A 26,698-nucleotide genomic window follows, 5' to 3' on the forward strand; every position below is an offset into this window, starting at 1 on the left:
TTAGGGTAAGGATCTGCGTTCGGGACAAAGGATAACTGGATGAGCGGGTTGAGTTCTGGTTTGGGATTTAGTTTCCAACCCCGCGCTCTGTCGTTTTGTGTGATTTAACTTGATGGACATGCGTCGCTTTTGTCGCGAAAGGACAATGCAATGGAAGTCCTGCAAGCGGATACCAGTACTCCACCGCTCTTCATTAGCGGACCGGGCAAACAATGCAGCCGTGACTCGCTCAAGTGTGCTCATTAGCGGAGGAAGGGTTGCAACTGGAACCCCTAACAACGCAGCTTATCCTTATCAAATGCCGTGCACGTTTTTACCTCGGAATTATTTATTTTATGTTTTTTTTTTTTTTTCGCTTATCAAAGAGACACGTTCCATCGCCCAGCTCATCCCTCGGGGCAATCTGAGATAATTCAAAGCTCATATCTTGATGTTGTGAAATTTCATGTCCACCGCAGCATCAGTTATGGAAAATCATCGAGCAAACACAACTGCCCAGCATCCGTCCATCCATCCAGCCCGATTCCATCACTCCGTTTGGTTTGGTTTCCTTTTAATGTTTGCATAAACATCACCTACTTCAAAGTGCTGGTCTGGGTGGTTAGGTCATAGTTGGGTCGGCAGCTGTTGGTCTGCAGGATTGAAAGCATCTCATCTCTGGTCTGCTGGTGTGGAAAGTGTCGGTGAAAGTGATGAATAAAAACGTATGCAGATGAGTCCACTGATAGGCCATTGCGGGTTTGTTATGATTATTACAGCTGCCGTTGACCAGAGCGAGGAGGTCCTTTGCCCTACTCAACTGTAAAGTAAAACACGCATTATGCAAACTAATTGTTTGTGTCCCAAAAGTGTGCCATGAAAGCATTATCTTTAACCAGCTAAGTCCGGAGTATGCTTTAATGGGATAGTCATATATAAGGTGTTTAAAAGAGGAGGTCCTAAATTGTAAGCTTGTGACTTGTTGGGGAGATAATTGTAAGACTTAAAGAGTTGAATTTGTAATTTTTAGAAACAATAAAATATAAAAAGGCAATCAATTTAATATTTAATCTACCTATTTATTTTGTTTTAAAAACATTTTTTGCATATAGCCTCAAAAAAAATAAAAAAGTGATTTTAATTTATACAATTATTTATCTTTCATAAAATTTCTCAGTTTCTAAACTTGATATTTCATCATTTTTATTATTTATCATTTTCTTTATTAGTTCATATTTAAATAACTGGATATTATATCATTTTTATTTTAAGCGTTTTATAAATCAAGTCTAACCAAGCAGTAAAAAATGACGTACACTGTCCATTAAGACATCGTTTGTTTTATGAATCACACCTCATTTGCAAGTCCAATTACGACCTATACCTATCCAAGTCTCGCTGACCCAACCTTCTACTTTGCTGGTATGCCGAATCGGGCGACATCTAAATTGCCGCAATCAACTTTGTCCTTTGCCGCATATATATGTCCATCACACTCTTCGGCTTCGTTTACAAAAAAGGAACATTTTCTTTAGCCATTTCATAGGCATAATAACTTTTGATTTGCGGCAATTTCCGTTTACAATCTGTATAATTGGCGCATGCTAAAAGCGATTTGCTGCAGTTGTCCCAGTTGCAGGACAATGACTGCCTGGCCGGCCATATTCATATTTACTATATAGCATAGACCATTGACCAGGTCGGCATGCGGCTTCTGTTGCTGATGTTTGCGTGTCGAATGGACGACTGGACGACTGGCAACTGCCAGGATACACCGCTCTAGCCCCTCACCCCGTCGAGCAATTGTCCTGTGCACGAGACACGCGTCATATTTTAATTATGACAGCCGACCAACACAACAGAGCAGTCCTGCCTCCTGTCGGGGCGTCCTTCGGTCAGTAAGTCAGCCTGTGAGTCCGTGAGTCCGGAACAAGGACACGCAATACAGCAACCAACACAAAAAAAGGGGTTGATCGGGAAACAGGAAATGCCTCGATTCACCTTTGTTGACAGATTAGTGGCGATCGCCGCGTGGTCCATAAACTTGACATTTTTATTTGACACCTTGATTGTGTAATGGTGGTCCTAGTTTTGTGTGGGCTTATTATTCGAACAGGATTTTCGGTTAGGCAAATGTAAAGCCCACATTTTCATAGATCCGGCACGTTCCACACACCGCAATCTACTCAATGCTCCCGTTTATATTATTACCTCATTTTCTTTTCTTTCTTTTTTTTTTTGCATATATGCCGGAAGCATTGTCCTGGCTAAACAAACTAGAACTAATGAGTGCACTTTCTGCACGCTGAGTGGTAACATTTTTAGCGAAAATGTTCCATTTATGCGGGCCGTTCGTCGAGTCAAGGTGCAAAAAATAGCGCGGCACTTGACAAATACGTATGCCAAATGGAGGGATGATGGGCATTTCGACTTCCGACATTGCACATGCCTGAGCAGCGGGCAGTCCAGTTGGTCCCCTATTCCTGCCATATAGTATATGACTATATAGCTGTAGCTCGCACTCTTTTCGGACCTTGCGTGCTCGCATTAATTTCATTACGCTGCATTTTCCTCATTACAAGGCTTGCATTTTATTTTAATGAACTGCCCAAGTCGCGTGTCCTGCGCCGCCGCCGCGTATCCTGTAAAGGATTTTAAGCGAAGCGCAGGCGCAGACAGTTTAAATTGCAGCACGCTTTTCAGGGGTGGAACTGGACTTGAACGGTCAGTCAGTGAGTCAGTTTACCAACGGCCAACTTTCGTTCGCGTCCCAGTTGCGAGGGGCTGTGGCTCAATTCTGTGAGTTTGATTGATTACTCAACTGACCGTTGAGTGGACTTAATGGCTATCAAAGCCTAATGCCATTTGTCAATTGTAGTTCGCTCTCATTTGCATGCATTTCAGATTAGTTTGACAAGGGGGAATCGAAATAATAGCATTAAACGTAAGAGGGGTTCGAGTTCGAGCGCTAAGTACATCGAAAGTTTAAGCATTTAGCAAACAAGGTTGGTAAGTAAATAGTACAGTTTTTTAGTTGGAAAGAAAAATTTTCTTATTTACCAATAGCTAAATTATTAATTTATTATAGTTGATTTTTTTAGGGTAAACAGATTTTGATAAACGTTTTAAGTATTCCTTGGTAAAGTCAGAAGAGCTTTCTCCAACATTTAATTTTGAAAATAAAAGTTTATCTGAATTTGAATCTGAATCTGAAGATAGCAACTTTTTTTTTTTCATTTAAAATTCGATAAATCGAAATCCCGATTCTTTTTAGACATTTAATCTTTGGTGAGCCCCGACTCCCTTTTAAACCCAATCAATTTAATGTTTTCGCTTTGCAATTTTTCACAATTTCCACAACAGGGCGTGCTCTATTTTGGCCTACGGTTGCAAGCCAAAAGATTTTTCCACATTGACGTTGACAGAATGTCAGCCCGGGATTTATGTCCTGGCAGGTAGGCTGGGTTACGAACAGTACAGTTAAAAAAAAAATAGAATAAAAGGGAAAACAACGTGCGACGACTGTCATTCATGGACTTGTCCAAATGCGGGAAATTCCGTAGCGTTTGCGAATGCGAATGCTGGCCTTTTACGGAATTTGATCCTGTTGATGCCGAAATCCCTTTAGCTCTGCCATGGCGAGTAATTAGTCGCCTGTCAGCGTTTGGTTTGTGCTGCGACTTAGGAGGGATCCTGCCAGGATTTGCCACCTGCGCACACACAGAAGTGCTGCTCGAATGGCTGAATGTCCTGCGGCAGTCGTAATCTATCAGCGGCCAGAGGCAACAATGTGCGACAGATTCCCCTTCCTGGGAATGGCCTACATTTGATGAAATGTCTGTGCCACATGAGGAATCGCCATGTGCTCCATTATCTTCAGGGGCCAGAAGTAGGCTCTGCCCCCGTTTTCGGACTGCATGAAAAGGATGACACATAGTAAACATCAACATCAACGACAGCCAGCCACTAAATGAGTTTCGCTCTACATTGAAGTTGATGCAGAGCAGCTCCTCTTTATCCTGCATCGCCTCTTTATCCCGATGGTATTGTGTGGCAAAGTGGGTCGGCGGTTTGTTGTCGCAAAACTGTCGCTTGTTCAAAGCCCAACTCACAATGCCCCGACATACATGTACAGCATGCTGTCGCTGTCGCTGTCCCATCATCGCCATAAAGGATGGAACTCTTTCCATCTCCGGCATACAAAATTACGACACGTCGCAGGCCACATCAGAACAAATTAGCTTAAAGGAGACGGCTGGGCTTTTGTCCATCATCTCACACCTTCTCCTCTGATTTACGAGACAGTCACAATCGCCCAAGGCTCACTCAGCTGTCTGTGTAATTGGCTTAGATCGATTTGATGATCTGTGACGATCGATTTTATATAATTGGCCATAGAGCTCAGAAAATTCTTAAGAACAGAGGTTAGGGCTCGAAGATCATAAAGTATGGTAAACTCTTAGTTGCCAGTCCAGACTTGGGTTGTAATATTTATGGAGCCTAAGCACAAAGCCCTTGAAGACATGAAATTTGGTATAGTTATTTATAAGTAATTTTTGGCATTTTAATTAAGTAATAATACAGTTTTAGGAATAAAAGATATTTTAAGATAATTTTCTTTAAAGAGCATTGGCATTTAATCCCGTAGTACTTTATACCGGCGTAGTAGTAGTAAACTCCCTTAACAGTCTTAAATAGTTTTTAAAACATTAAACACTTTTTTAAAGAACTTACAACTTTTGTAAGTAACTCCTAATTTATAAAAGTAAATTAATATTTATTATCCCAGAAATAATACTTAACATTTCATGAAACTATTGTATTTTAAAACATAGAACACTATTCTAAAGAACCAAAAGCTTTTGTTATTTCCCCCTAATTCATGAACGTTAGTATTATTAGTATTTATTATCCCTAAATTAATACTTAGCATTTCATGAAACTATTGTGGCGTTAAGAAGCCCACAAAATCCAGCTTAAATGCTTTCTGTAAAATCCCCAAAATAGACGACTCTGAACCGACAATTCCCAAGGCGACCATTGTGAGCTGTCTGTCACACAGTCACAACTGCAGTTTTTAAGACTCCAACAAAAAATGAGACCAAGAGAATTGTAAATGAAATGAGCTCGTTGCAAGAAGGCAAAACATTTCCAGCCTCAATTGCAGTCGTTGTCGGGACGAAGGAACAACAACAAGACGACGGGAACAGGAACTGCCGGCAGGGAAGCCAATGGCAGACATTCAGGCGGCTACTTCCTTGATACGGACATAAAAACCTAAATAGTTAATCCTTTTCCTTTTGGGCCCCTCCACAAGATTGCGAAAACCGCCCGAAGGACCAAGAATCCTGTGCGAGCCTGTGAATTTGTCAAAGAGTTGTGCAAACATTCGGGGGAAGGGCAGCCGAAAACAAGAGCAGCAACAAATCGAATGCAATCAAAATTAAAGCGCTTAGAGCTGTGACAACAGCGGGGCAAACAATCGCGGAGCAGAAGGAAGCAGGGCAATCCTTTCGGGATTTCGCACAAAGGTCGGCCCTGGGATGTCCTGCCGGCAATTTAAGCGAATTAAAACAGAGTTCGTATTGATTTAGGTTTTGGCTGAGCCCCGAATAAAAATACGAAATACCCAAAAACGAAGGACGAAGACATCTCCTGCTGTGGCTTAAGAAAAGGAAACAAATATATATAGAGCGAGTTGGTTGGCGGGGGGAAAACGACACGCAAACAAAAACAAAAATACAGCACTCGAGGCGTTTAACTTTGGCTTAAGTGTTTGCCAGGACGTGCCAGGACCAACCAGACCCCTTTTACCTGACAAACTTTTTCGAAAAACGTGCAACGTTGCAATGGCTGCGGTGAGCAGCAACCGAAAAAATCCCTCCAAGTGTCATCGACACTTGTGCGGCTGCCTTAAGGGTTGTGCCCCCTCGCGGGGCAGCGGAACTGGATCTGTGCAATCGGAACAGGATCGGTGGAGGGAGCATCCAGGCAACCATACGGACCCACGGAGTAGGCCTGAATGTGTCGCCTAAGTGCTAATAATTGTGCCCTTGCACAGTTGGATGTCGTCTTGGGTTCAAAAAAAGGGGTTATCACGAAAAACCCAAAGACTTCCTACGGCTCTTAAATGTTTCAAGGATTTGCACATTAATAGGAAAAGAGCGAAACTCCGCCCAGTCAATTTGAATAGACTTTGTTGATCTTAAATGCATAATAACTGAGATCTGATCTAGAGGCGGAATATTTACATAGCGATGCCTATGATTGGTGTACGCTATCGTAAATTGTGGTTATATAAGGCTAGGAAATGAATGATTGGGTTGAGAAAAACATTTTTTTAAGGAAATATATTGATTAGGGTGTGAATATTTGAAAAGAAAATGGTAATTTACTCGAAAAAGGCATCGTTTTAGTTCTTGTTATAGGAATACCTATAGCATTGATCACTTAAATAAAACTTAATATTTTACATAATCCTTTCTTACATGCTATTAAATACCATTTGCAGCATACAAATTTTAAGATATTAATTTTCATTTATGTTACAATCTCTCATTCTGCATATTACAACATGAAAATCCATTTGGTGCAATTTTAATGATTAAACTCTCATTGAATGATTAATGATGATCAAAATTCGCACTAAACTGTGAACCCTATGAATGTAAGTTCAATTCATTGACCAGAATTTGCTCATTAATGGTCTGGGCCATTGGCACATCCTGATCCATGTTGAACATCAAAGAAGTCGTACAGTGAAATATTTTTTGCCTGCCTGTCCACTCCATTAGTGGCGAAAAAAGATCCCCATCATTAGCCAAAAACTCGACACATGAAGGATGATTAATGATCCTTGGTCCTGGGCCAGGACATGCGCCGGAGTGCAGCACTCAAGTGCAAACCACTGAACCGAATCGAATAAATCATATCCGAAACCGCAAATTGATCGAAGTTTGATGAGATTCGGTAGCTGTTTCTTTATTTTTTCGAGCTGTCTTTCATTTTTTTCGATACTTTTTTGTATCTTAGTCCGGTTTCTTTGTGTCTTTTATCTATGTGCTCTCATCTAAGAAATTACTTTCACATAATTTGTGTTGTCATTCGGCAGATCGATTGTGTTAAGTTTTGTATGATTTATTCCCATTTCTTTGGATTGTTCTCATCCCTCTGAAGAGATAAAACAGATCGATTACCGTTGTCTTGAGTAAAGCGTAATCGGATCAGATATGGCCGCATAAGAAGGAAATTCAAAAACACTTAGAAACCAGCCGCTCGTAATGGAAACTTCAGTGACACAATACAAAGTTAAACTCCTCAAATCTGATGCCGAGATGAGTGATCAACCACAACCACAACCAAATTGATTTTAGATGATGAATCAAGGGCCTTTAAGGAAATCAATTTGTATTATCAGATTGCATATCAGAACTGTGTATCACAATGGTCAACTTGGTAATATAATTTAAAATTTTAAAAGGGATTTTTAAATTAATCAACGTGGACTAGATTATGTTACTTTAAAAAGATAATACAAATTCAAGTTTAAATAATGATATTACAGTTGTTATCTTAATAAAGAGTATTTAGAATTATACAAAAATATATATAAAAAAATTCTATAATACTACAATATGTATATTTTTAAATCATTGACGAAAAAGCAATCACCCAACTTTCTCTTAAATTAAAAGGACCCAAAAAAGTAAACTGCAAAATACTTTTTACCAAAAGAACTTTAACCTAAAAAGAATGCAATTAAATTCGATGCTCAAACTTCATTCACACCTTTCCATGTGTGATATGTATTTCCTCATCATCCGCAGGATCTGTCGGCAAACATTAGATGGAAGGAAGAAATCGGCTTGACTCCTAATCCCGACAACACGAAAGCTAAACTGAGAATCGTGTAGTGAAAGGAACTTTAATTACGTCTAATTATTCAAGCGTAACGTGACGGGATGAGGCGTCCCAAGACAGCCAGGATTATAGACACTCTCACACGGGGCGGGCAAAACGGACAGCTATTCGTCGGACGTGTCAGAAATCCAGGATTAAACATATGTAGATCAGAAAGGAAGACCCCTACACCAGGGGGCTGATTTTCTTCTTTTTTTTCCGCTGGCTGACTAAGATTTTTTTCCATCTTGGCTTGCAGCTTGAGTAAAACCGCACGGAGGAAAAAAAAATACATCACAATTCGAAGGACAATGCCTGGCAGCACATCCTTATGAGATTAAAAATGCAAATCAGCTGAAAGCAGCCGCAAGGAAAATATGAAGAGTCCAGGGACAAGGAATGACGTTGCAGTAGTTGGGCGGAGGTAAACTGTAATTGTTGTCTGTCGGAAGAGGATGAAAATGAGGATGAGGACGAGGATGAGGATGACTGCGGTGTGGCCTGCCCAGAAACATGACAGCTTCATGTGAGTGGTTCTGAGACAGCTGCGCATGCGCCGTGTATGATGCGACTGCTGGCTTGTCTTGGCGGTTGCACGGAATTTTCTGCAGTTTTGCATTGATTTTCATTAGCATTTACCGCTTTCCCTTTCCCTTTTCTTTTTTTCTCCTGCATTTTTTGTTTATCCTCATGCTGGATTTTTGGGAATTTTTTTACAGCCGCTTGCATGATTTGACATAATTTTGATGAATGACTCGAGATGGGTTTGAAATTGTTGCCTTAGCTGCTGACAAGCGGGGATAACTTTATTTCGTCATGGTTGTGTGGTATTGCAAATGAGTTGGACGAAGTTTGTACAAAACTTTTCACAGCAACATTATTGAATAAAAGAATAAACTGATGAGGATAAAAAAAAGTATGTGTTACAATTTGCAATTTTTGCAAATAGTATTTCAGTGACAACGATGGTTTTTTAGTAATAATTTTTAGTAATAAAAAATATAAAACTACAACCGTTTGTATATATATTCATTTAGATTGTAAATTTATTTTAAAATTGGAGGTATTAATATTCACATAATCTATATATGCACTACCCATTTTTTATTATGCTTTTATAAATACCTTTTGCATTCAACTCAAGTTGCCAATAAAATCCCAACAAATGCCCCTAATGAAACATAAAATTAACAAAGCATCGTAAACAATTCGAACACGGATTGTATTTTGTAGCATTTTTCGATTCGAGGGTCTTAACCCCAGGACCCGTAAGACAATGGCGCCAAAGGGTTAAAGGTGTAAACATTTGACAAAAGTGTCACATCAAAGATACGAGTACGAGTGCGAGTATGCCCTGCAACAGCTGTCCATTGCTGGAAGTTCAAATGGTGGTAGAACTCGCAAGGAAAACGGCAGGACACCTACTTCTTTGTCATGTTAATGGAGCAGCTTGCTGTGGCTCGAGATCTGATTTGGATGTGGAATAGGAACAGGAATAGGGAACAGGGCACAGGGATTCACAATCGCGACCAACTGCAAGTGTCTGCATTTCTTGGTTTGACAGCTGTCAAAAGACTAATAAGTCATATATTCAGTATTTGCGAGGGCCTCCTTGTGCATCGCAGGCAAGGATTAAGGAACGTAATTGAAATGACTGATTGATTGATGGATGGCTGGATTGTCGGAGTGTGAAAGAGTAAAGCTAACGCACATGTGGGCTGGCTTCATTAGCGGTACCAGCAGATATGAAACTGATACCGTATATTATTTAGCAGTGAAACTGACTCCAAGAACGAGAGAAGAAATAAATTTAATATTAAAAAAACTTTTGCCTAAAACTTTTGGGGTTTCTAACTCTTTTTCTTGGTTTAAGCTTAAGAGATTACTTTAAAGTAAATTAATGTAATGAAACAAATTGAATGGGCTCAGCAACTTCAATTCCTGGGTAGAAAATAATTCATTAATTCCCTCCCAAACTCCCGCCCAAACCCACTTTCTAGGAATTTCTCAATTAGAGCAGCCAGCAGAGCAACAAATTGATTGATTCCCATCATTGCCACCTCGGGGAAGAGAGACTTAACTGCGGAGATAAGCCCAACTTGCAGACGAGACGAGCAAGTTACAGCCTTACAGACGACTGCAAGTAGAGGTTGTAAATCCTGTTAGGCAAAACTTTGGACGGGCTTCGAGGATGAAACTGCCTTGGCAACCCATCTGCAACTCGCAGCTCGCAGCAAATGCGCAATTTTCAGCTTGACTTGGCTCATGAAACAAATTCGAGACGAGTACACGCGGGGCATGTCAACCTTAATTGAAAAAATAAAAGTAAAGCGTAAGAAACGGAGCCGCATCCTTGCAACCTTCTGCCGCATCCTTTTCTTTTTTTGCCTACTATACTATATTTCTCTTTTACTGGTGGCGGCTGTTCATTTACAGGACAACGCACCTTTTCTTCGCGTGCGATTTTCAGGAAATTGCGCTGCTCAATTACAGCGAAGCCTTGAGCTGGGTATTTTGAATTTTCTCATCTCGTTTTCACCGTTGACTTGGCCAGGACAATTGCCACGGAAGGGGGCACAGGACGCAGAAGTCGCGATCTTACTACGTTTCAAATTAAAACCCATTTAATGCGCAACAAGAGGGAAAAACAACGACTCAGCTTCTTTGAGTATACAAAAGGATATGCCATATGGAGGTACTTTCTTTGTTGCAACCCATTTTGTATCTTATCTCATCCTATGATTTGGCACTCTATGATTTATGTGCCCCCCCCCTTCAGAGCTGCTCCCTAATGAATCCTAATTCGAGTGTTCAACAATTCAGTGCATCATAAATTTTAAATTAACCCCAATTTCTGGCAGGCAGTCAGTCCTTGGCGCAAAAGGGTTGCCCAACCGAGAATGCAAATATTTACGTCTTTCACCAGAGTGGAAAATGAAAAGCAAAGCTTTGCTCTCGGTCTTTCAATTAGCCCTGTGGCAGGATTGGTGGAAGCAGGTGAGGCCTGAAAGCACTCTGAAGGCCCAAAAACAAGCGTAGGCAATTAAAGTTGGTCTAAGGTGAGCTCCGGCGATGTGGGGCACTTCAAAGAGGGCATTTCGAGAACCAGTTAAGTGGTTAAAACTCGTTTGAGGGGTTGGTTTAAAGGGCAAGGAGGTAACTATGAAGGGGATTCCATCTAATTATCTTACACACTTAAAAGCGACCAAAAAAGTTAAGTTAAAGAAGAATAAACTTATTTAAAACTTGAGCTGTCAAGTGAACAAGTATTTTGTGAATAGATTAGTTTTTAGTTTTAGTTTTTCTTTTTTTTTTATTAAAAAAAAACTTTTAATCAGAGCTATTAATATTTTGTATACCCTTCACAAAATAACATATTTAAAAATGATTTTAATACTTATAGGGTTGATATTTAAAATAATAAATGTAAGCAAAGTTGAAACCTGCATAATTAAAGGTTTTTAAGGTTTATTTTTAAAATATTCAGTCTATAAATGTCCATTATTTTACAAGAAACTAAGTATTACTCTTAAAAATAATATTATTCAAAACTTTAACAAAGAAAATACTACATATATGACCGAATCACCAATAAAACAAATACAACAAGACCTTCAACCTCCCCTATAACATAGCAACTCATAAGTTCTTTCCATTGTGGGGTACCAATAAAGGATGCTTGAGATTCCTTTGCAAAATGTGCCTACCTCCAGCTGAGATCCTTAAGCAGTCACCCAGGGAGCCCATAGCATATGCAAAAAATAAACACTTAAGTGTCTCCCATTGAAGATGAGATGAGAAGATGAGTGCAGTAGATTTTTTGTGGTCATACACACAAATCGAGGCTAATCAAACTAGGCCAAAGCGATGCTCCCAGCAGTGGGTTGGCGGTACATATTCAGCTAAAAGAATTTAATGGCTTTTCGAAAATTGCCTCGTAAATGTCAACAAATGGATGGGATGGGGTTGGGTTGCCGCTGCTAGTAGTTTTCAGTCTCGAATGGCTGCTTGGCTTCCTCGGGCTGGGATTGTGGCCAAAAAGTCTGTAAGTCGGCGAGGACAATGCACAACGCAACAGACTGTCCGGTAGGTCGTAAAACTTCTTTCGAGACAATGCCACAAGCGGCAGGACATCTCACAGATGGGCACTGAGCACGTACTCATGACAAAACCCAAACGACTTTTTGTTTATTTTTGCATTATGACAATCTCTTGAGCAGTAATGCAAGGTGTGCCCAGAAATACGTTAGGAAGGGAGAAAGATGGCTCGTAAATTGCAAATGAAATGAGCCAAAACGAATTTCATTGCGGTGAAAGAATGCCAATGAAGTTGAAAAGAGACTTTTTAGAGTGATACTCTACAGTACTCTGAACTAATTAACAACAAATAATGACATTAGACCGTAATCTAAAAAATAATCTCTACAAAATCGGAAAAAAGGGAATATAAAAAGAGTCTGTGTCTGTGTCAAAAAAAAAGAAAACCAGCTGCTGTCGAAGCCACTAGCAAATCAGAGCCTAGAAAGTGTTGGACCGAAAATCGTAGGACCACCCGTCGAAGTCCTGCTGTGCCAGGACTCGTGCTTCGGTTTGAGCCCGGCGACTGAGATGTCCTGCTGGCGCAGCTCGTCAGCGTTTTCCACATTTCCCAATCCGATTATGGACTTTGCTTTCGCCTCCCCTCAGCGCACAAAGATCAACATTAATTTATGGTTGAAACGATTAGAACACTAAATGGAGGTCCCCAAAAATAGAAATTGATGATGAAGGCCGGGAATACTTCATATACTCACTGCCAATTAACGGGAAATCTAATCGAGCTTACCTGCAAAGAGAGTTAAAGAACAAAATGATTTATTAGTACTGCAAGTATAATTAGAAAGTGAAATGTATATCAAGTTTCTATAGTTTAAATTAAGTAAATAAACACAAATTAATAGATATGTTTTAAATCACAAAAAAATACATCTTCTATTTAGTAATATATTAAAGGCTAATCAATTTTCACCCTCCAGTTTTTTAAATAAGAAAATATCTAAACAAATATTATAGAGCACCTCGAACGCCAACCAAAAGTAAGCACACATCATTCCAATTAATTTGTTATCAAATGCTTCCTTAGCCTTTTATTCACATTTAAACACTTGAACACCTGGCAGTCGACTTCCTTAACAGCAGCACTTCAACAAATCGGCTCCACTGGTAGAATTCCGTTGGCCAAACCCATAATGATAGCGGTAATCTCGTACCAGGCAATGTTATCCAGCACCAAGTTCATGGGCGGCACAATAAGTTCCTCCATGAACTGGGAAACTTCTGTGGGGCTACCGTTGATCATGACTTCCAGATACTCCTTAACCAAATCGTTGATGAATTTCGAGTAGAGACGACTGTTCATAACGCCCGTGATCTGGGATTTGGCCTCCTCCAGCTCCCAATCGACCTTCCAGCTTTTAACGTGCACCCCACTGGTGGCCGACTTTGGGCGAAGAATGAAGCTGCCATTAGCTCGGAAGTTGACCAGCTCCAGATTAAACACACCATCACCCCAAAGGGAGAAGTCGCCACCAAAAAGACGAGCCAAGATATTGAGCTTATAGTTTGAGCTCTTCAGCGATATCTTGGGGAAGTTTATATCAAACTTGATGGTGTGAAAAATGTTACTCCATACAAGCTTGGAAAACTCGTAACCATCCAGACCTTCGATGATCAGTTCAGTGAAGTTTCCATTGCAACTGTAGATTGATATTATTCGTTTTTCAAAATTCTTTCAATAGGGTCATAGCTTAATTACCCAAAGTTCTCAGTTCGGATGTTAATATCCTTGTAGGAAATCTGAGCTGGGGCCAAAATGGGAACCCCTCTAGCCGGATATCCACATCGCAACTGCAATCGCAGAAACTCCGTCAATTCGCGCAGCTCATCATCGAAGAGCTTGGCGGAGCCCAAGGAGAAGCAAAGAAGGACCACAAAAATAACACAAGAAGTTCTCATCGTGAAAACCAAACAGGAACTGTTAGTGATTCAACTAAATTAAGTATTTTTCCCCTTACCCAATCAGCAATAACGATTAGCCACTTAAGTGGCTAAAATCGATAAGATTGGATTAGGCAGGTGCAAAGGAGATAAACGTGCGTGTTCCCAAATTCATACGATACTTAAATACAAAACATATTTAAAAAAAAAATTACAATTTGTTTTGCTACATCATTTCAATATAATACCTTCCTAATTTTTTGAAATATGGATTAAAACAACATTTCGATGTATATTGAAATTGGGAAAAGGCATGTAAATTTAAACATATTTTAAACAAATCCCTGTAATTCCGTTACATCTGCTTAATTTTGTGAAATGTGGATTAAAACTTCAGTTTTTAGTTCACAATTCTGTCTCCAACAAAATTTCAATTGATATTGAAGTGGAGCCTGAGAAAAGGTGAACCCCCAAAAGTAGACCAAAGATTGAATGTATCAACAAGTGTTTATTTACACCCCCCTGCGAACTTAAGCCCAGGGATCGGCGGCAGGATCGCAGTCGACGACAATCGGATCGTCCTCGCTCTCGCCTTCGCTGCTGGACAGGATCAGGTCCACGAGAGTCCAGAAGTCCTTGCCCTTGAGGATCTTGTTCACTGGCGGCACAATGCTGTTCTCAATGGTATCCGAAATGGCATTCTGATTGTTGTTGATGGCCTTGACCACAATGTTCTCCAGCTGACGGTTGATGGCACGGTTGATCTTGCCGTTGCCCATGAATCCGGTGATGTCCGACTCCACGGACTCCAGCGAGATGGTGGTCTTTAGCGAGGTGATCTTGGCGGAGCCCCACAGCATGGGCAGCTTGTACTTCAATGTGCCGGCGATGCGCAGGTTGACCAGGTCGAACAGCAGCTCTCCATTGCCCTCGTACTCCACGGACAGACCCAGCTGGCGCAGGGCATCGATCATCGTGTCGGTGCTGTACTTCTGGGCGGTGGTGTCGATGTTCTTGAAGAGGAAGTCGAAGGTCACCTTGCTGGTGATCACGTTCAGCTTAAACTTCTTGATCTTAAAGTCGTCCAATCCAGCGACCTTGAGGCGGAACACATGGTTCAGGGTCTCGAAGATGCCCTTCTTAAAGTCCAGGTTGAATTCGTTGACGCGCAGTGGAGCCAGCACTGGGATGCCATACTGGGGCCATCCGCACTCCATCTGCTTCTGGAACTTGCGGATGAAGCGACGCGCCTGCCACGACAATATGAACTGCGGGGCAACTAAGGAAGTGATTTTGATATTTAGTTGATTTATTTGTTAACCAAGATAATAAGATCTAGCCCGAGCAATTAGAGATTAATAACGTAACGCCATTTTAACTTGACTTGTAGGTTAAATATTGCTGAGAAAGACAAAATTAGGTGGTAAAAAAAAATTTTACGTCTTATGTTTGATCGTTAGGTAGTTTTCGAAGTAGATAATTAAATGTATTTATTAATTGCAACTATTAAAAAAAATATGTTCCCTCATAAGACGTAATTACATTCACCGCAAAAATAAATGAATGACAAATTAATTTATCAATTAAACAAATGTGTACCTAAAATGCCCGGAATTATCCCTGAATATGCGACCTTCTCTCACCTTCAACTCCCTCTTGGGGCTCCTCGAACAGATTGATGTCGCCATTCTGATCGGCCAGCTCCCTCAGACGCTGCTCCACTTGGTTGGGCAGAGTGCCGGCGGCGCAAACGGCCACCAGGCAGGCCAAGACTACCAGGAAACGCATGGTTGATTGTGGCTTTTAGTAACTAGAATCGCTACTGAATTGACTAACGCCCGGGACAGAGTCTTATATACCGAAACCAATCCCGGGCGATAACGCCAAAGAGGTGATACTGTGCGAAGATAGCAGGCGGAATGGAGGCTAATTAAAACGTAGATCGTGGACTGGCTTGAATTGCTATTTATTGCGGGTTGATGGTGCTGCTACTCTACTCTATCTTCCTGGACTCCATGGCCAACCAGGGGGCGGGAGTGGGGTTGCAGGTGCCGGTGACGGCGGAGAGCATGCTGAACAGATACCAGATCTTGTGACCCGTGAGATGCGAATTGACCAGCGGCACAAAGATCTCCTCGATCTTGGCGCTAATCTGCTTCTGGTAGCCATTGATGAAGGCCGGCACCTCCTTGTCCACCATGTCGTTGATGAACTCGTTGATCCTGCCGTTGCCCATTATGCCGCCAATGTTGGAGGTCACGCCACCCAGTCCGACGATACAGCTGAACTTGTAGATCTTGATGGAGCCGAAGATGAAGGGCATCTTGTACTTGAACTCGCCCTGAATCGACAGATTCTCCAGGCTGAAGGACAATGGACCAGAGCTCTCATACCGCACAGACAATCCCAGTTGCTTCAGCATGTCCATAAAAGTGTTGGTGTCCAGGAAGTGGGCGCTGGCCTTCAGCTCCTTGAAGTTGAAATGGAACTTGACCTTCTTGCTGAAGGTATAGCTGATCTTCAGCTTCTTGATCTCCATGTTCTCCAGGCCATCGAAACGGAAGCGCAGGAACTGAAGCAGCATACTAAAGAGGACATTTAGATGACACCATGACATCCATACCAATAGAATCATAAGTTACTTACTCCACGACCGACTCGGCCAAGTGGATGCGCAGATCAGCGTTGGTGTAGGGGGCCATTGGGGGGATTCCATACTCGGGCCAGCCGCAGGGCATTTGGTTAATCAAACCCCTGATGGCCTTCTTGGCCGATCCATTCAGGATCAGGCCCTGCGTATCGGGCTTGGCAGCTGTGTGGCATTGGGAATTACAGCTCTATTAGCCCTCTATCTTTACAAAAGAGGCAGCCTAGGACACTTACGATTACGTTCGACCAGCTGGTTCCACTGCTCCTCGCTGAGAAGCTCCACATCGTAGGCTGCTACGCAGGCCAAAAGGGCCAAAAAAACACAAACGATAGCTTTCATTGTATAGCCACCTGATTGATTGTTTCAGCCAGTCAGTGGCTTTTATAGCAAAGTTTGGGGATATGAGCAGGCGGGAGGGGGGGGCTTACATACTTTCATGCTAATCGCTTGTACTGATTAGCAGAACTGCGATCACCCTAACACGATAGTCTCCCGATTTAACGCAATGGCAAGAAGTGGGTTGTAAGACCACAAAGCAAAAAGAACACTTGTGTCGCTTAAGTGGCTTGTTTTGGCCTAATCTCGACACCCAATTGGCCAATCGAAGTCAAAATCGTTTAGAGAATGTATATGGTCTATCATTGCGAAACACATACAACTGGGATTATAGGCAAATAACCAGGCTACCGGTGGAAGAAATGCGTCAAACTCTTTGCAGGTGTCCGCGGATTACCCATGTTGACTGATTGCTATCACTCGATTGGGGGTAAATTCTACTGTCTTTAGAGCTTACAGACTGGTTTGCTACTCTTCAAAACGGTGAAGGCGTCTTAAAAAGTGACTTATTGCTACCTCGATTAAGATTTTATAATGGGAACTAATCTATTTGGGGGACAATTGTTCGATATTTCTGTTGGGTTAGGACTGGCGGAAACTTTAGGGCTCATAATTCATTCATAGAGTATTTGGCTAGCCATCTGGTCTTGACCGTCTGACTTCGCTTATTAATAGATTCATCCATAAGTCCTTCTAGTTATCAGCCATAAATCACTCAATGCACTTCAAAATGTTTTGATTGTAAATCAAATAACAAACTTTTCGCAGACTTTAGATCCATAGAAGTGCATAGGTTATTTTAATCCAAAACAATCAAGACTTTGTTCTTTAATTAGTTCTGAAGAATTTTTATCAACCTGCGTGATTTCTATTATAATATTTATGAGCAACATTTATTCTTAAGAAGTCTCTTTCGGTTCAGACAGCTGCATGACCTAAAGATAAATATGAACGGAAAGTTTTAAAGGAATAATAATTTCCAATTACAGATAGGTTTTAAGTGCTTAATAATTGTTAAAAAAAATATATAAAATAATTATAAAGGATGATTTGAGATACCAGACCTTAGAGAAAGACTAACTGCTTGTTTCCAAGTTATATTTTTTTCAAAAAGGCCTTAGTTGCCAAAAATCACTACACACTATCATAGGAGACGCACCCAAACCGACTATCCACAGGAAGGGAATGTTTTTGTTTGAAAACTTTCTAGCTTATTATCCTCCTGACAGATCTCATAATTTCCTCGGGATAAGTACCCCGATGTATATATAACTAATCATTAAAATTAAAAAAATTGCCCACCGGCGAACGGTTGGCCGTGATAAGACAGCAATAAGGCATCGATCGAAAGCCCGGTGGCTAATCAAATCGTTCTCGGGCCCGAAGCCCCCTTATCACCACCCCACCAGAAAGGTGGATCGTCTATAAAAAGCAGCTCATGCGACCGGACGATTGAGTAGTATAAATACAGTGCGTACTACGATCAGTTTGTAGGACTCTCAGTCAGAGCAATAATGAAAATCTTCGTGGCTATTTTGGCTTTTGTGGCCGTTGCCCGTGCGGGTACCGTGGGCCAGCCCATTCGTGAGTACTTTAAATGATCTTAAGATCATAGATCTGAGATTGCTTACTTATCCATTGCCCAATAGAAACCCAATCGATCTCCAGCACGATTGTGGACTTGATCGAGGGCCTTAAGGAGCAGATGCCCTGTGGTTTCACCGGCCTGGGCATTCCGCCATTGGCTCCCCTTAGGATTGAGCACAAGACCGTTGACATCGATACCAGCGCACTGAAGGCTCAGGGCACCGTTGACCATTTCCGTCTTAATGGCCTGAACGAGTTCGACGTCGATGAGATGAAGGTCAACGCCATCACCAGCAAGGTCACCTACAAGTTCACCTTCCGCAACGTGAACGTGGACACCCAGTACGACTTGAGTGTGCTGCTCAAGAAGTACGGATTCACCATCAACTTGATCGGTGCCGGACGCGCCAAGTTCGCCATCAAGGACATGGTTATCTGGGGCACTCTCAAGTACTCCCTGGGCATGGTCAGTGGAAACCTGAAGCTCAAGTCCCTGGAGGTGCGCACCCACTTGGGCGAGGTCGACTCCGAGATCGAGGGCATCCTGGGCGATGGCACCATCAACGAGAAGATGAACGAGTACCTGGCCGAGGCCGTGGAGTTGGCCATCAATGAGAACGAGGATCTGCTGGCCGATACCATCGAGAGCATTGCCCTTCCCGCAGTGAACAGCATTCTGGACGAGATCAGCATCGCCGAGGTCATCGCTGGAGCCGGCGGTGGTGAGGGCGGTGAGAAGGAGGTCTGCATTCCTCCCGAGCTCGAGTGGTAATCAAATCATCGGTGATTAAACAACCGTTTTGAATCAAGTATTCGTCACTCTGATTTTTCTCTCTGAAGAGGGGGGTTTTAATGGTTCGAAGGCATCCTCAACGGTAGTGGATCATAATTCAAGTCCTAACAGGCCAACAATTTACAATCACTTATCGTCTTATTTCGAAGGCGGGCTAATCTAAAGTTGTGTCTTATCTGTCATAAAACACTTTGCCAAATTATTTGCCGATTAATGATGGTACTTCAGTACTAACACAGAAAGGAAACTTAAGTCAAAACTAGAAAAATTGCCAAAACCATTGTATATTTATTAATTTGTCCATTTATCTTGACAACAAAATATTTTGTGTGTCAAAATCTGTGCTGAAAATGTAAAGCTACTAGATAATGGCTGTTAAAAGTACAGCAGCTAATATTTTTAAGATCCGAAAAATGCCTCTTAAATAGTTTCACAAATTAACTCTTTTAAAATATAAGGTACTAATTTTCAATGTTATTAATCTAAAAATGTAGTTTTAATAACGTAACCAATATTTTATTCCAACCATTCCTTTTTTTGTGATAGACTCTTAAATTTTTTCTTAGTGTAAAGATAGTTTATCTCAATGGACGATTTCCTATATAAGAGGAATGCTTTTGCCAAGATTCGACTAGTGGATTTTGTTTGCTGAAAGGGTTAACTAGTGTGTTGTGCTGAATAAAAATGAAGTCTGTGCTCCTGATTGCACTTATCGTGGCCCTGGGCAGCTGTCAAGGTGCCGAAGTCGCCGAACCTTTGGCAGGTGAGGCTTAAACACCAGAAAATTCGAACAAGTTAATTAATACTTTACATTTTTTAGCTCAAGACCGCTCCTTTTCCAGCGTGATTCTGGAACTCGTGGAGGAGTTTAGAGTAGTCCTGCAGAATGGAGTCCCGAGCTATGGAATTCCCGTATTGGCCCCCATGACGGCAGCGAAAAGATCGTTCGAAATCAATTCGGGGGAGTTCAGTGGCACTTTTGGTGTTGAGGACTTTGTTCTGGAGGGACTTGATCAGTACGAGGTTATCACCATGAACATGGACGTCTTCCGGAGTCGCCTCACCTTCGAGTTTTTGTTCCGTAGCCTAAACTTTACCACCAACTATGAGGTGGACATGGGCAGTGGTTATCGTATTAAGCGCAATGGTGGAGCTTTCTTTGCCCTCGAAGACCTGAGCATTCGTGGCAGGATCAGCTATTCGCTGGGCGTGCTCACCTCGAACCTCCGCGTAAAGGACGTCTTGATATACCCGTCGGTGGGCAATGTCAACTCGCAGATCGAGAACCTGTCCAAGTACCGCATCTTCAACCGCAAACTGAACGAGGTCATCGAGGAGTTTGTCACCCTGACGATCAACGACAACACCGACTTTGTGGCCAAGTGGGTCAGCGAACAGGCCACTCCCGTGTGCAACGATCTCATCGGAGATCGTACTCTGAGTGATATCATTGCTATTATCACAGGAGGATTCTAGAAATCCACAATAAAAATGATCAAATTTACCAACTTAATTACTGCATTTAGAGGAGCGGAGGGAGAAGTATTTGGAAACCATTAAACATGTGCGATCGTTTTATTAGTCTGCTCACCAGCAGCTGGGAAACGCACAAAAGCACCCCAGCGATTTGGTTAATCTAATCACTCAGATTAAGCTTATAATAGCATTTCCTTTGTCAAAATTGATTAGCCCACATAGCTGCTCAGGTTCCATTAACTTTCAATTGTTTACTAACGCCTGCTTTAGCTCTTCAAAGTATTTTTGATCAACAGAATATTATTCTTCTTACACATAAACAAGGCAAATATGGTATAAATATGGTTGCAGTCTACAGTAAGAACATAATGATTGCTTTGCCTTGTTATTTCTTAAACTCCTATTAGCCTCAAAGGCAAATTTTCTATTTTTCAACATTTTTAAATATGTTGCATACTTTTGGGCAGACCAAGAATAACATTTTACAATGTTGAATTGCCTTATTTTAAGGTGAGTTTATAAGGCCATGAAGTGTTCAAATTTTATTGCATACTTTTTGGTGCTCAGATGCACGTAAAGCAATGTAAATACAAATTTTTATAAAAGAACTGTAGAGTTTAATTTAATTAATCGTTTTAATGCAGTTGGATTAATTACTTTTATTTAAAAGACTTACGGATTAAGATTCCATTACTATCAAAACTGAATTTTATAAAGATTGGTTGTATAAAATCATGTTAATATCAAATATGAAGAAAATAATATTTAAAATCCTATTATTCTATTTCTAACAAATAAAAGGAATAACTATTATTTGTAAAATGTTAGCTTCTTGCAGCGAAAGCACTGAATATTTTAAAAATTTGGTTTGGGTACGCAAACATATTTACCATACCCTTGGAAAGGTTATAGCAAATGTTTGTCAGAAAGCTGATAACAAAATCAGGCGTCTGACATTCCACCCTTGCCAAAAAAAAACAAGAAAGATGCCAATATGCTCTCCGTTAAAAAAAAAACGTGTCTTTAATGCTTTTGCTAAAACGCAATAAAAATGACTTAGAATTCTCAAATTGGGAAAAAATTATTATTATCCGCGCGATCAGAGAGCGATTCAAAATTCACGAGCAAGAGAAGCCTTCGGCAGCTTATCAGCTTCTTTAGAGATTGGAACATCCCACTCTGCTAATCAAAGCATGTCTATTATTTCCATCAATTAGTTCAAAAATAACATTCATTGAGTGTGGAGGCTTTAAACATATAATTTTAAAAGATGTTGCTAAAATGTATTCCCTTACTTTTGCTGGCCCAGGTGAGCTAGGCGATAAATCATCCAATATTATCTTTTAAATACCTTCACTTTTTTTCTACAGATTTTAATAGTGGCAGCCAAGCCAACTCATCCAGAGTTGTTCAATTCCAATGATCCGCAGCAAAAGGAGCTGGAAAGGCAGGCTAAGGAGGAGACAGTCAATCTACTGAACTCCCTGTTCCGTTCTCAAATCGCTTATTTCACGGAGGTGAAGGCTCAATTGAATCCTCGATTGAAGAGAGCCCAGGATATCAATCTTTATGTGACGCGCTTAAACCAGGCCATTGCAGAGAAGGACATGGACAAAAAAGATCAAATGTGGCTGAACATTTTTGATGAGGTGATTTTTCGATTAAATATATATTATATACTTTTTGAATTGAAAAACAATTCCGCTTTCCAGTTCAAGGGCTCCCCATTACTGCTCAACAGGGAATCTGAGACAGGGCTTAGCGACATGCAATACAAGATCCTGCTGACTGGTCAAAAACTGCAGGATATATCCACAAAATTCGTAACCGATGTGGCTGATTATTTCTGGAAAATGACCAAGATTAGTGGAAAGGTCATTGATAATAGCATCGCAAACGGTAACAACGCATAAATTCAAATAAAACACTAATGAACAAATCAAACGGTATATCTTATTTCGCATAGTAATTATGTCAACAATTTATCAACAAACCCACATCAAGCTCATATGACACACAATAATTTCCAATAGCGGGTTTCCGAATACAATAATCACAGATTTACTTTAGGTGAATTTTAAGCTGTGAATCAAAACTGTAGGACGCTTGGAATAAGAAATAAAAAATTTTTTATTAACACTGCACTGTGGGACCATTTTTATTTTTTTTTAAAACCATACTTTTAGTGCTTTCTGGTTTTGTAACCCACTGTATTGCAAGGGAGACGACTGAAGCGAAATGAAATGATAAATTCCTATACACCCATCACGAAATCGTGAATCACTCGAAGCGGCAACCAAATTTGGACACATTATGACTTAATTGCAAAAACCGCAAAAAACTCTCTTCCGATTTGGCATTTCTTTTGTTTAATTTTTTGCAGTCAATCGAGAACGAAAATAATTTAGCGAAATAACAGCAACAACAAGGTGTTTTGCAATTGCAATTGAAATAGCAAATGCAAGCAAAGTGCAAGATATTTTTAATGCAATTTGCTTTAAAAATAAACGGGTACTTGATGGGTGAAGGGGCCAGCCAGGGAGGGGGTGGCAATGCGGAGGGGGGCAGACGACGGACACGCATGCCTTCCACTCTGCCGGTTGCACATGTGTCGCTGATATTTGAAAATCCGCTCTTGTACACTGGAAAAAATATATATATAATTTCAAAATATATTAAAATATATTATATTATATTTTAAGTCGAGATCGAAATTGTCTTCAAAAACATTCAGCTCCTACGGGAGTAATTTTATTTAAAAACAAAAATATATTTAGACAATTAGTAAAGTATTTGTCTTTATATTTTGAAATTTTTGTAATTAAATTGTTCTTTAAATAAAATTTTTATTGTTGTTTATAGCGGTTTTTATTAAATCGGTAACTTAGTAGTCTTAATTTTTTCAATTGGATATTTCCTTCAAGTCATATTTTTTTTTAGTGTACTGACATACTGTTGGTGTGGGTTAATACATGTGTTTGAGGCCCCAATGGCATCTCCATGTCACGCTCTCGAGCGTATCGACGCACAGCAACAATTTCCACTTCCGAATGACACAGACAAAAAGCCATATCAAACAGCAGCTCGAAAATCAAAAAAAAAAAAAAAAAGTGATATGCGAATGACAGTGGCAAACAATTGCCTTAAAAATCCGCCTGTCAATATTATTTTACAATTAAAACTAAATAAACAAACGTTGCCCAAAGCGAGGCGGCAATAAAGACAGCAAGCTAAACCGCCGACAGATAAGAGTTCACAAGTTGAGATGAGATTGTTCAATTCAGAATGGGAGGGTAGATACCAAAGTTTTGAACAACCTCTCTGTGCTTTTAACAGTAGCAAAAAATTATTCATAATAAGATAAGATAACAATGATATCTTTAGGAGTCTTAAATAAAAAACAATGAATGATCTTATTGGCAAAAGCAACACAATTATTTACCTTATTATGGAACTAATGGCTACAAATAAAAAAAAATTATAAATAGGTAAGCCACAATACAAACAATGCTCTTCGGCCAAAAAGTAATTAAACTTCAATTAGATGAAAAATAGGTTAAAATCAGAACGAAACCATTACAAGATAATGCGAACTAGGTCGTTTACGGTAAAAAGTTTCCTCTTCTAAAGGCTGTCATTTACAATTTCCCAAAAGCTTTCCAAAATTTGTTGTGTAATTATTAAACAATTTAATTTAAAATCGCAAAATAAGTAATATGAAGATGAGTAATTTGGAGAAGGAATGAATGTACCCACTTAACGAAAGGGTAGACCAACAAAAATTTCGTTTGGGGCTAATTGCAATCGCTTTAATGGGGAGGCCCACAGTCGCAAGCCATTTGAGATAAGAGCGGAAATTTGTTTTTCACTGCCGCCAGCGGCATTTCAGTTGACTGTTGTTGTATCTAGGGCCGACTATTACTTGGCTATTTACAAACAAACAGACAACACGCCTTTGTGTTTGTATAAACACCGCGGACCAACGAACGCGCATTCCAGGTAGATTATTTATGTCCAGCGCTCATTGAACACCCCCCAATACGATTATCAATTTGTAGAAATATTGCCATTGATATGCTGATATCGTGTAATCGATTTACTATTTATGTTCTGTCAAAGACGAATGAAAAGTGTAAACGACTCCTAATGCATAATCTGTTCTATTGTTTACAAAATCCAATTTAATAGCTTCATATGCTAATTTTAGATGGCACATGTAGCCACACACAATAGTCGGATAGATTACACATTTGAGCAGCTTTTGTTGCTGAAATTTGTCTAAAAATACCAGACCTTAACCCTCTTATTTAAAAACATTAAAGAGACAACATCTACAAAATATTTAAAATACATAACAACCCATTACGCATTTAAATACGAGTCTTATGCGTAAGAGAACTATATAAAATCGCATTAATACTCAGTAATCCCTTTATAAAAGTTACTTTGCAAAAAAGTTCATCGACCTTTTAAGCATTTTATTATGGTATAAAACTTGAAATAATATAAATGGGTCATTAACAAAAGATATAAATGGAACCTTTAGTATGAGTTTTTGACGATAACAAGTCTACAGATTATGTTGATTCTTTTATTACCAATATTCTAGATATGCCTTCGTTTGTTAAAGGTAAGCTGCTGTAGGCTTAATTATACCAAAAAAGAGACACCAAACGAAAAGGGTTAACGAACATGCATAGTTCCCAATTTCTTTTATTTATTTTTCTGTTCATCTCGAAGCAAGACACTTTTGACCTTCTCAATTTAATGGTCACCGTTACCGAAACCTATAAAACGGGAAAAACGGCAATAGGAGTCCAACGAAAAAATCATTCATCACGCTGACAGCGAATTAGAATCGGCATTTCGGCATAGCTATATATTATACTGATATATCCAACCGATCGTGCTCGCGTTGCGGGTCAATGCCAATAAGAAAGTCGCGTGCAAAACGGTTTACGAGATCGAGATCGTATTCTCGGGTTTCATATCTGGTTTGCACGGAACGGAGTTTGCGTTTGAGTTTGAGTTTTCGTGTTCGGGGAAGGCTGAAGCCAGAAGGCACAAGCAGAGGCCTCTGACAATTTTGTTTACATTTTTGGTGAGTCTTTTGTTGTTGCTGCTTCTGCCTCTGGCTCTGCCTATGCCTCTGCTGCTCGACAAGAGATTTTCTAATAAACCATTTTAGAACCGGTTTTCGGTTTGATTTCGTGAACGGTTTCAGTTTTGGTGGCTGCCACACCGAGGAAGAGGGCATCAAATTTCAGGCCCCGCATATATATACACACACACACACTACACACGCTGGAAATTGGGCAGAAAAGCTTGTTTTAAACAAAAAGCGAAGCTCTTTCTTTTGAGCAGAGGAACAAGAACAACAACAACACTTTCAATGGCCCCGGTCCGCTTGAATGGACATTTTGGCAACAATAATCCTCGCACGGGGGTTGATGGCTGATGTTGCCTCATAGATTTTCGGTCAGAGATTAGCATAAAGCACTCCAAACAAAGGCAACCACAAGTCCAGACGCTGAAGATAACAAACAACAATGAAGGTGTGGATACAATTGCAGCGATAAACATGTTTAATCAAAGGATTTCCATCCGTTCCTGCCGACATGACATTCATTGAGTTCAGACGACACTCCTCTTAAAGTCATTGTAGTCATTCCCAACTGCGAACCCAATTTCTCTGTGTGTATACATAAGACTGGCCGTGAATTTTCATTCTGTTCAATTTAATAACTAATGATTACTGGGCACACCTCTAAAGCCCCAACAAATTGGCATAAGTAAAAAATTCACAAGACAACCATTTCCTTGTTATGGCAAATAAACTGACAAACCAATAAAAGAAAGGAACGAAACCAATATTTTGTAAGAACCATTTATATTTATAACAGCTTAAAGTGTTCATAACGAGGCAAAATCGATATAAAAATGGTGTATTCGGGGGTAACACTTGTGCAGCTGTGTTTGAAATAATAGTATCGGATCAATAA

General features: G+C 40.3%; 7 protein-coding genes across 7 annotated transcripts in view; 3 read left to right on the plus strand and 4 right to left on the minus strand.

Moving 5' to 3' along the window:
* The window catches only part of LOC128262129 (centaurin-gamma-1A), a 56,688-nt gene that overhangs the window by 28,961 nt on the left and 1,029 nt on the right, over nucleotides 1-26,698 (minus strand).
* On the minus strand, nucleotides 12,974-13,895 carry LOC128262155 (uncharacterized). Its single transcript, XM_052996253.1, has 2 exons — nucleotides 13,673-13,895; nucleotides 12,974-13,613 (listed from the first exon to the last, which is right to left on the minus strand). The coding sequence occupies exons 1-2, from the start codon at nucleotides 13,870-13,872 to the stop codon at nucleotides 13,061-13,063; spliced, it is 753 nt and encodes a 250-aa protein (XP_052852213.1). The 5' UTR covers nucleotides 13,873-13,895; the 3' UTR covers nucleotides 12,974-13,060.
* LOC128262147 (uncharacterized) lies at nucleotides 14,343-15,694 on the minus strand. The gene is made up of 2 exons (XM_052996243.1): nucleotides 15,498-15,694; nucleotides 14,343-15,133 (listed from the first exon to the last, which is right to left on the minus strand). Exons 1-2 carry the CDS (start codon nucleotides 15,640-15,642, stop codon nucleotides 14,385-14,387), a joined length of 894 nt encoding a protein of 297 aa, XP_052852203.1. The 5' UTR covers nucleotides 15,643-15,694; the 3' UTR covers nucleotides 14,343-14,384.
* On the minus strand, nucleotides 15,802-16,880 carry LOC128262149 (uncharacterized). Its single transcript, XM_052996244.1, has 3 exons — nucleotides 16,738-16,880; nucleotides 16,501-16,666; nucleotides 15,802-16,439 (listed from the first exon to the last, which is right to left on the minus strand). Exons 1-3 carry the CDS (start codon nucleotides 16,841-16,843, stop codon nucleotides 15,848-15,850), a joined length of 864 nt encoding a protein of 287 aa, XP_052852204.1. The 5' UTR covers nucleotides 16,844-16,880; the 3' UTR covers nucleotides 15,802-15,847.
* On the plus strand, nucleotides 18,276-19,239 carry LOC128262153 (uncharacterized). Its single transcript, XM_052996251.1, has 2 exons — nucleotides 18,276-18,424; nucleotides 18,490-19,239. Exons 1-2 carry the CDS (start codon nucleotides 18,355-18,357, stop codon nucleotides 19,197-19,199), a joined length of 780 nt encoding a protein of 259 aa, XP_052852211.1. The 5' UTR covers nucleotides 18,276-18,354; the 3' UTR covers nucleotides 19,200-19,239.
* Nucleotides 19,835-20,733, plus strand: LOC128262158 (uncharacterized). Its single transcript, XM_052996255.1, has 2 exons — nucleotides 19,835-19,983; nucleotides 20,041-20,733. The coding sequence occupies exons 1-2, from the start codon at nucleotides 19,905-19,907 to the stop codon at nucleotides 20,694-20,696; spliced, it is 735 nt and encodes a 244-aa protein (XP_052852215.1). The 5' UTR covers nucleotides 19,835-19,904; the 3' UTR covers nucleotides 20,697-20,733.
* LOC128262160 (uncharacterized) lies at nucleotides 21,875-22,652 on the plus strand. Its single transcript, XM_052996257.1, has 3 exons — nucleotides 21,875-22,005; nucleotides 22,067-22,345; nucleotides 22,409-22,652. Exons 1-3 carry the CDS (start codon nucleotides 21,967-21,969, stop codon nucleotides 22,607-22,609), a joined length of 519 nt encoding a protein of 172 aa, XP_052852217.1. The 5' UTR covers nucleotides 21,875-21,966; the 3' UTR covers nucleotides 22,610-22,652.

The sequence above is a fragment of the Drosophila gunungcola genome, unplaced genomic scaffold (assembly GCF_025200985.1).
Source record: "Drosophila gunungcola strain Sukarami unplaced genomic scaffold, Dgunungcola_SK_2 000001F, whole genome shotgun sequence".
NCBI classification, from domain to species: Eukaryota; Metazoa; Arthropoda; class Insecta; order Diptera; family Drosophilidae; genus Drosophila; species Drosophila gunungcola.

Excerpts from the sequence above, each read along its gene's own strand:
- LOC128262155 (XM_052996253.1), bottom strand. The coding sequence starts at position 13,872 with ATGAGAACTTCTTGTGTTATTTTTGTGGTCCTTCTTTGCTTCTCCTTG. Across the intron at positions 13,614-13,672 it reads ATCCGAACTGAGAACTTTGG|TTGCAATGGAAACTTCACTG; the intron begins GTAATTAAGCTA and ends ATCAATCTACAG.
- LOC128262158 (XM_052996255.1), top strand. The coding sequence starts at position 19,905 with ATGAAGTCTGTGCTCCTGATTGCACTTATCGTGGCCCTGGGCAGCTGT. Across the intron at positions 19,984-20,040 it reads AGTCGCCGAACCTTTGGCAG|CTCAAGACCGCTCCTTTTCC; the intron begins GTGAGGCTTAAA and ends TACATTTTTTAG.
- LOC128262153 (XM_052996251.1), top strand. The coding sequence starts at position 18,355 with ATGAAAATCTTCGTGGCTATTTTGGCTTTTGTGGCCGTTGCCCGTGCG. Across the intron at positions 18,425-18,489 it reads TACCGTGGGCCAGCCCATTC|AAACCCAATCGATCTCCAGC; the intron begins GTGAGTACTTTA and ends ATTGCCCAATAG.
- LOC128262160 (XM_052996257.1), top strand. The coding sequence starts at position 21,967 with ATGTTGCTAAAATGTATTCCCTTACTTTTGCTGGCCCAG. Across the intron at positions 22,006-22,066 it reads CCTTACTTTTGCTGGCCCAG|ATTTTAATAGTGGCAGCCAA; the intron begins GTGAGCTAGGCG and ends TTTTTTCTACAG. Across the intron at positions 22,346-22,408 it reads GGCTGAACATTTTTGATGAG|TTCAAGGGCTCCCCATTACT; the intron begins GTGATTTTTCGA and ends TCCGCTTTCCAG.
- LOC128262149 (XM_052996244.1), bottom strand. The coding sequence starts at position 16,843 with ATGAAAGCTATCGTTTGTGTTTTTTTGGCCCTTTTGGCCTGCGTAGCA. Across the intron at positions 16,667-16,737 it reads CCAGCTGGTCGAACGTAATC|CTGCCAAGCCCGATACGCAG; the intron begins GTAAGTGTCCTA and ends AATGCCACACAG. Across the intron at positions 16,440-16,500 it reads TTGGCCGAGTCGGTCGTGGA|TATGCTGCTTCAGTTCCTGC; the intron begins GTAAGTAACTTA and ends TGTCCTCTTTAG.
- LOC128262147 (XM_052996243.1), bottom strand. The coding sequence starts at position 15,642 with ATGCGTTTCCTGGTAGTCTTGGCCTGCCTGGTGGCCGTTTGCGCCGCC. Across the intron at positions 15,134-15,497 it reads GCCCCAAGAGGGAGTTGAAG|TTGCCCCGCAGTTCATATTG; the intron begins GTGAGAGAAGGT and ends TCACTTCCTTAG.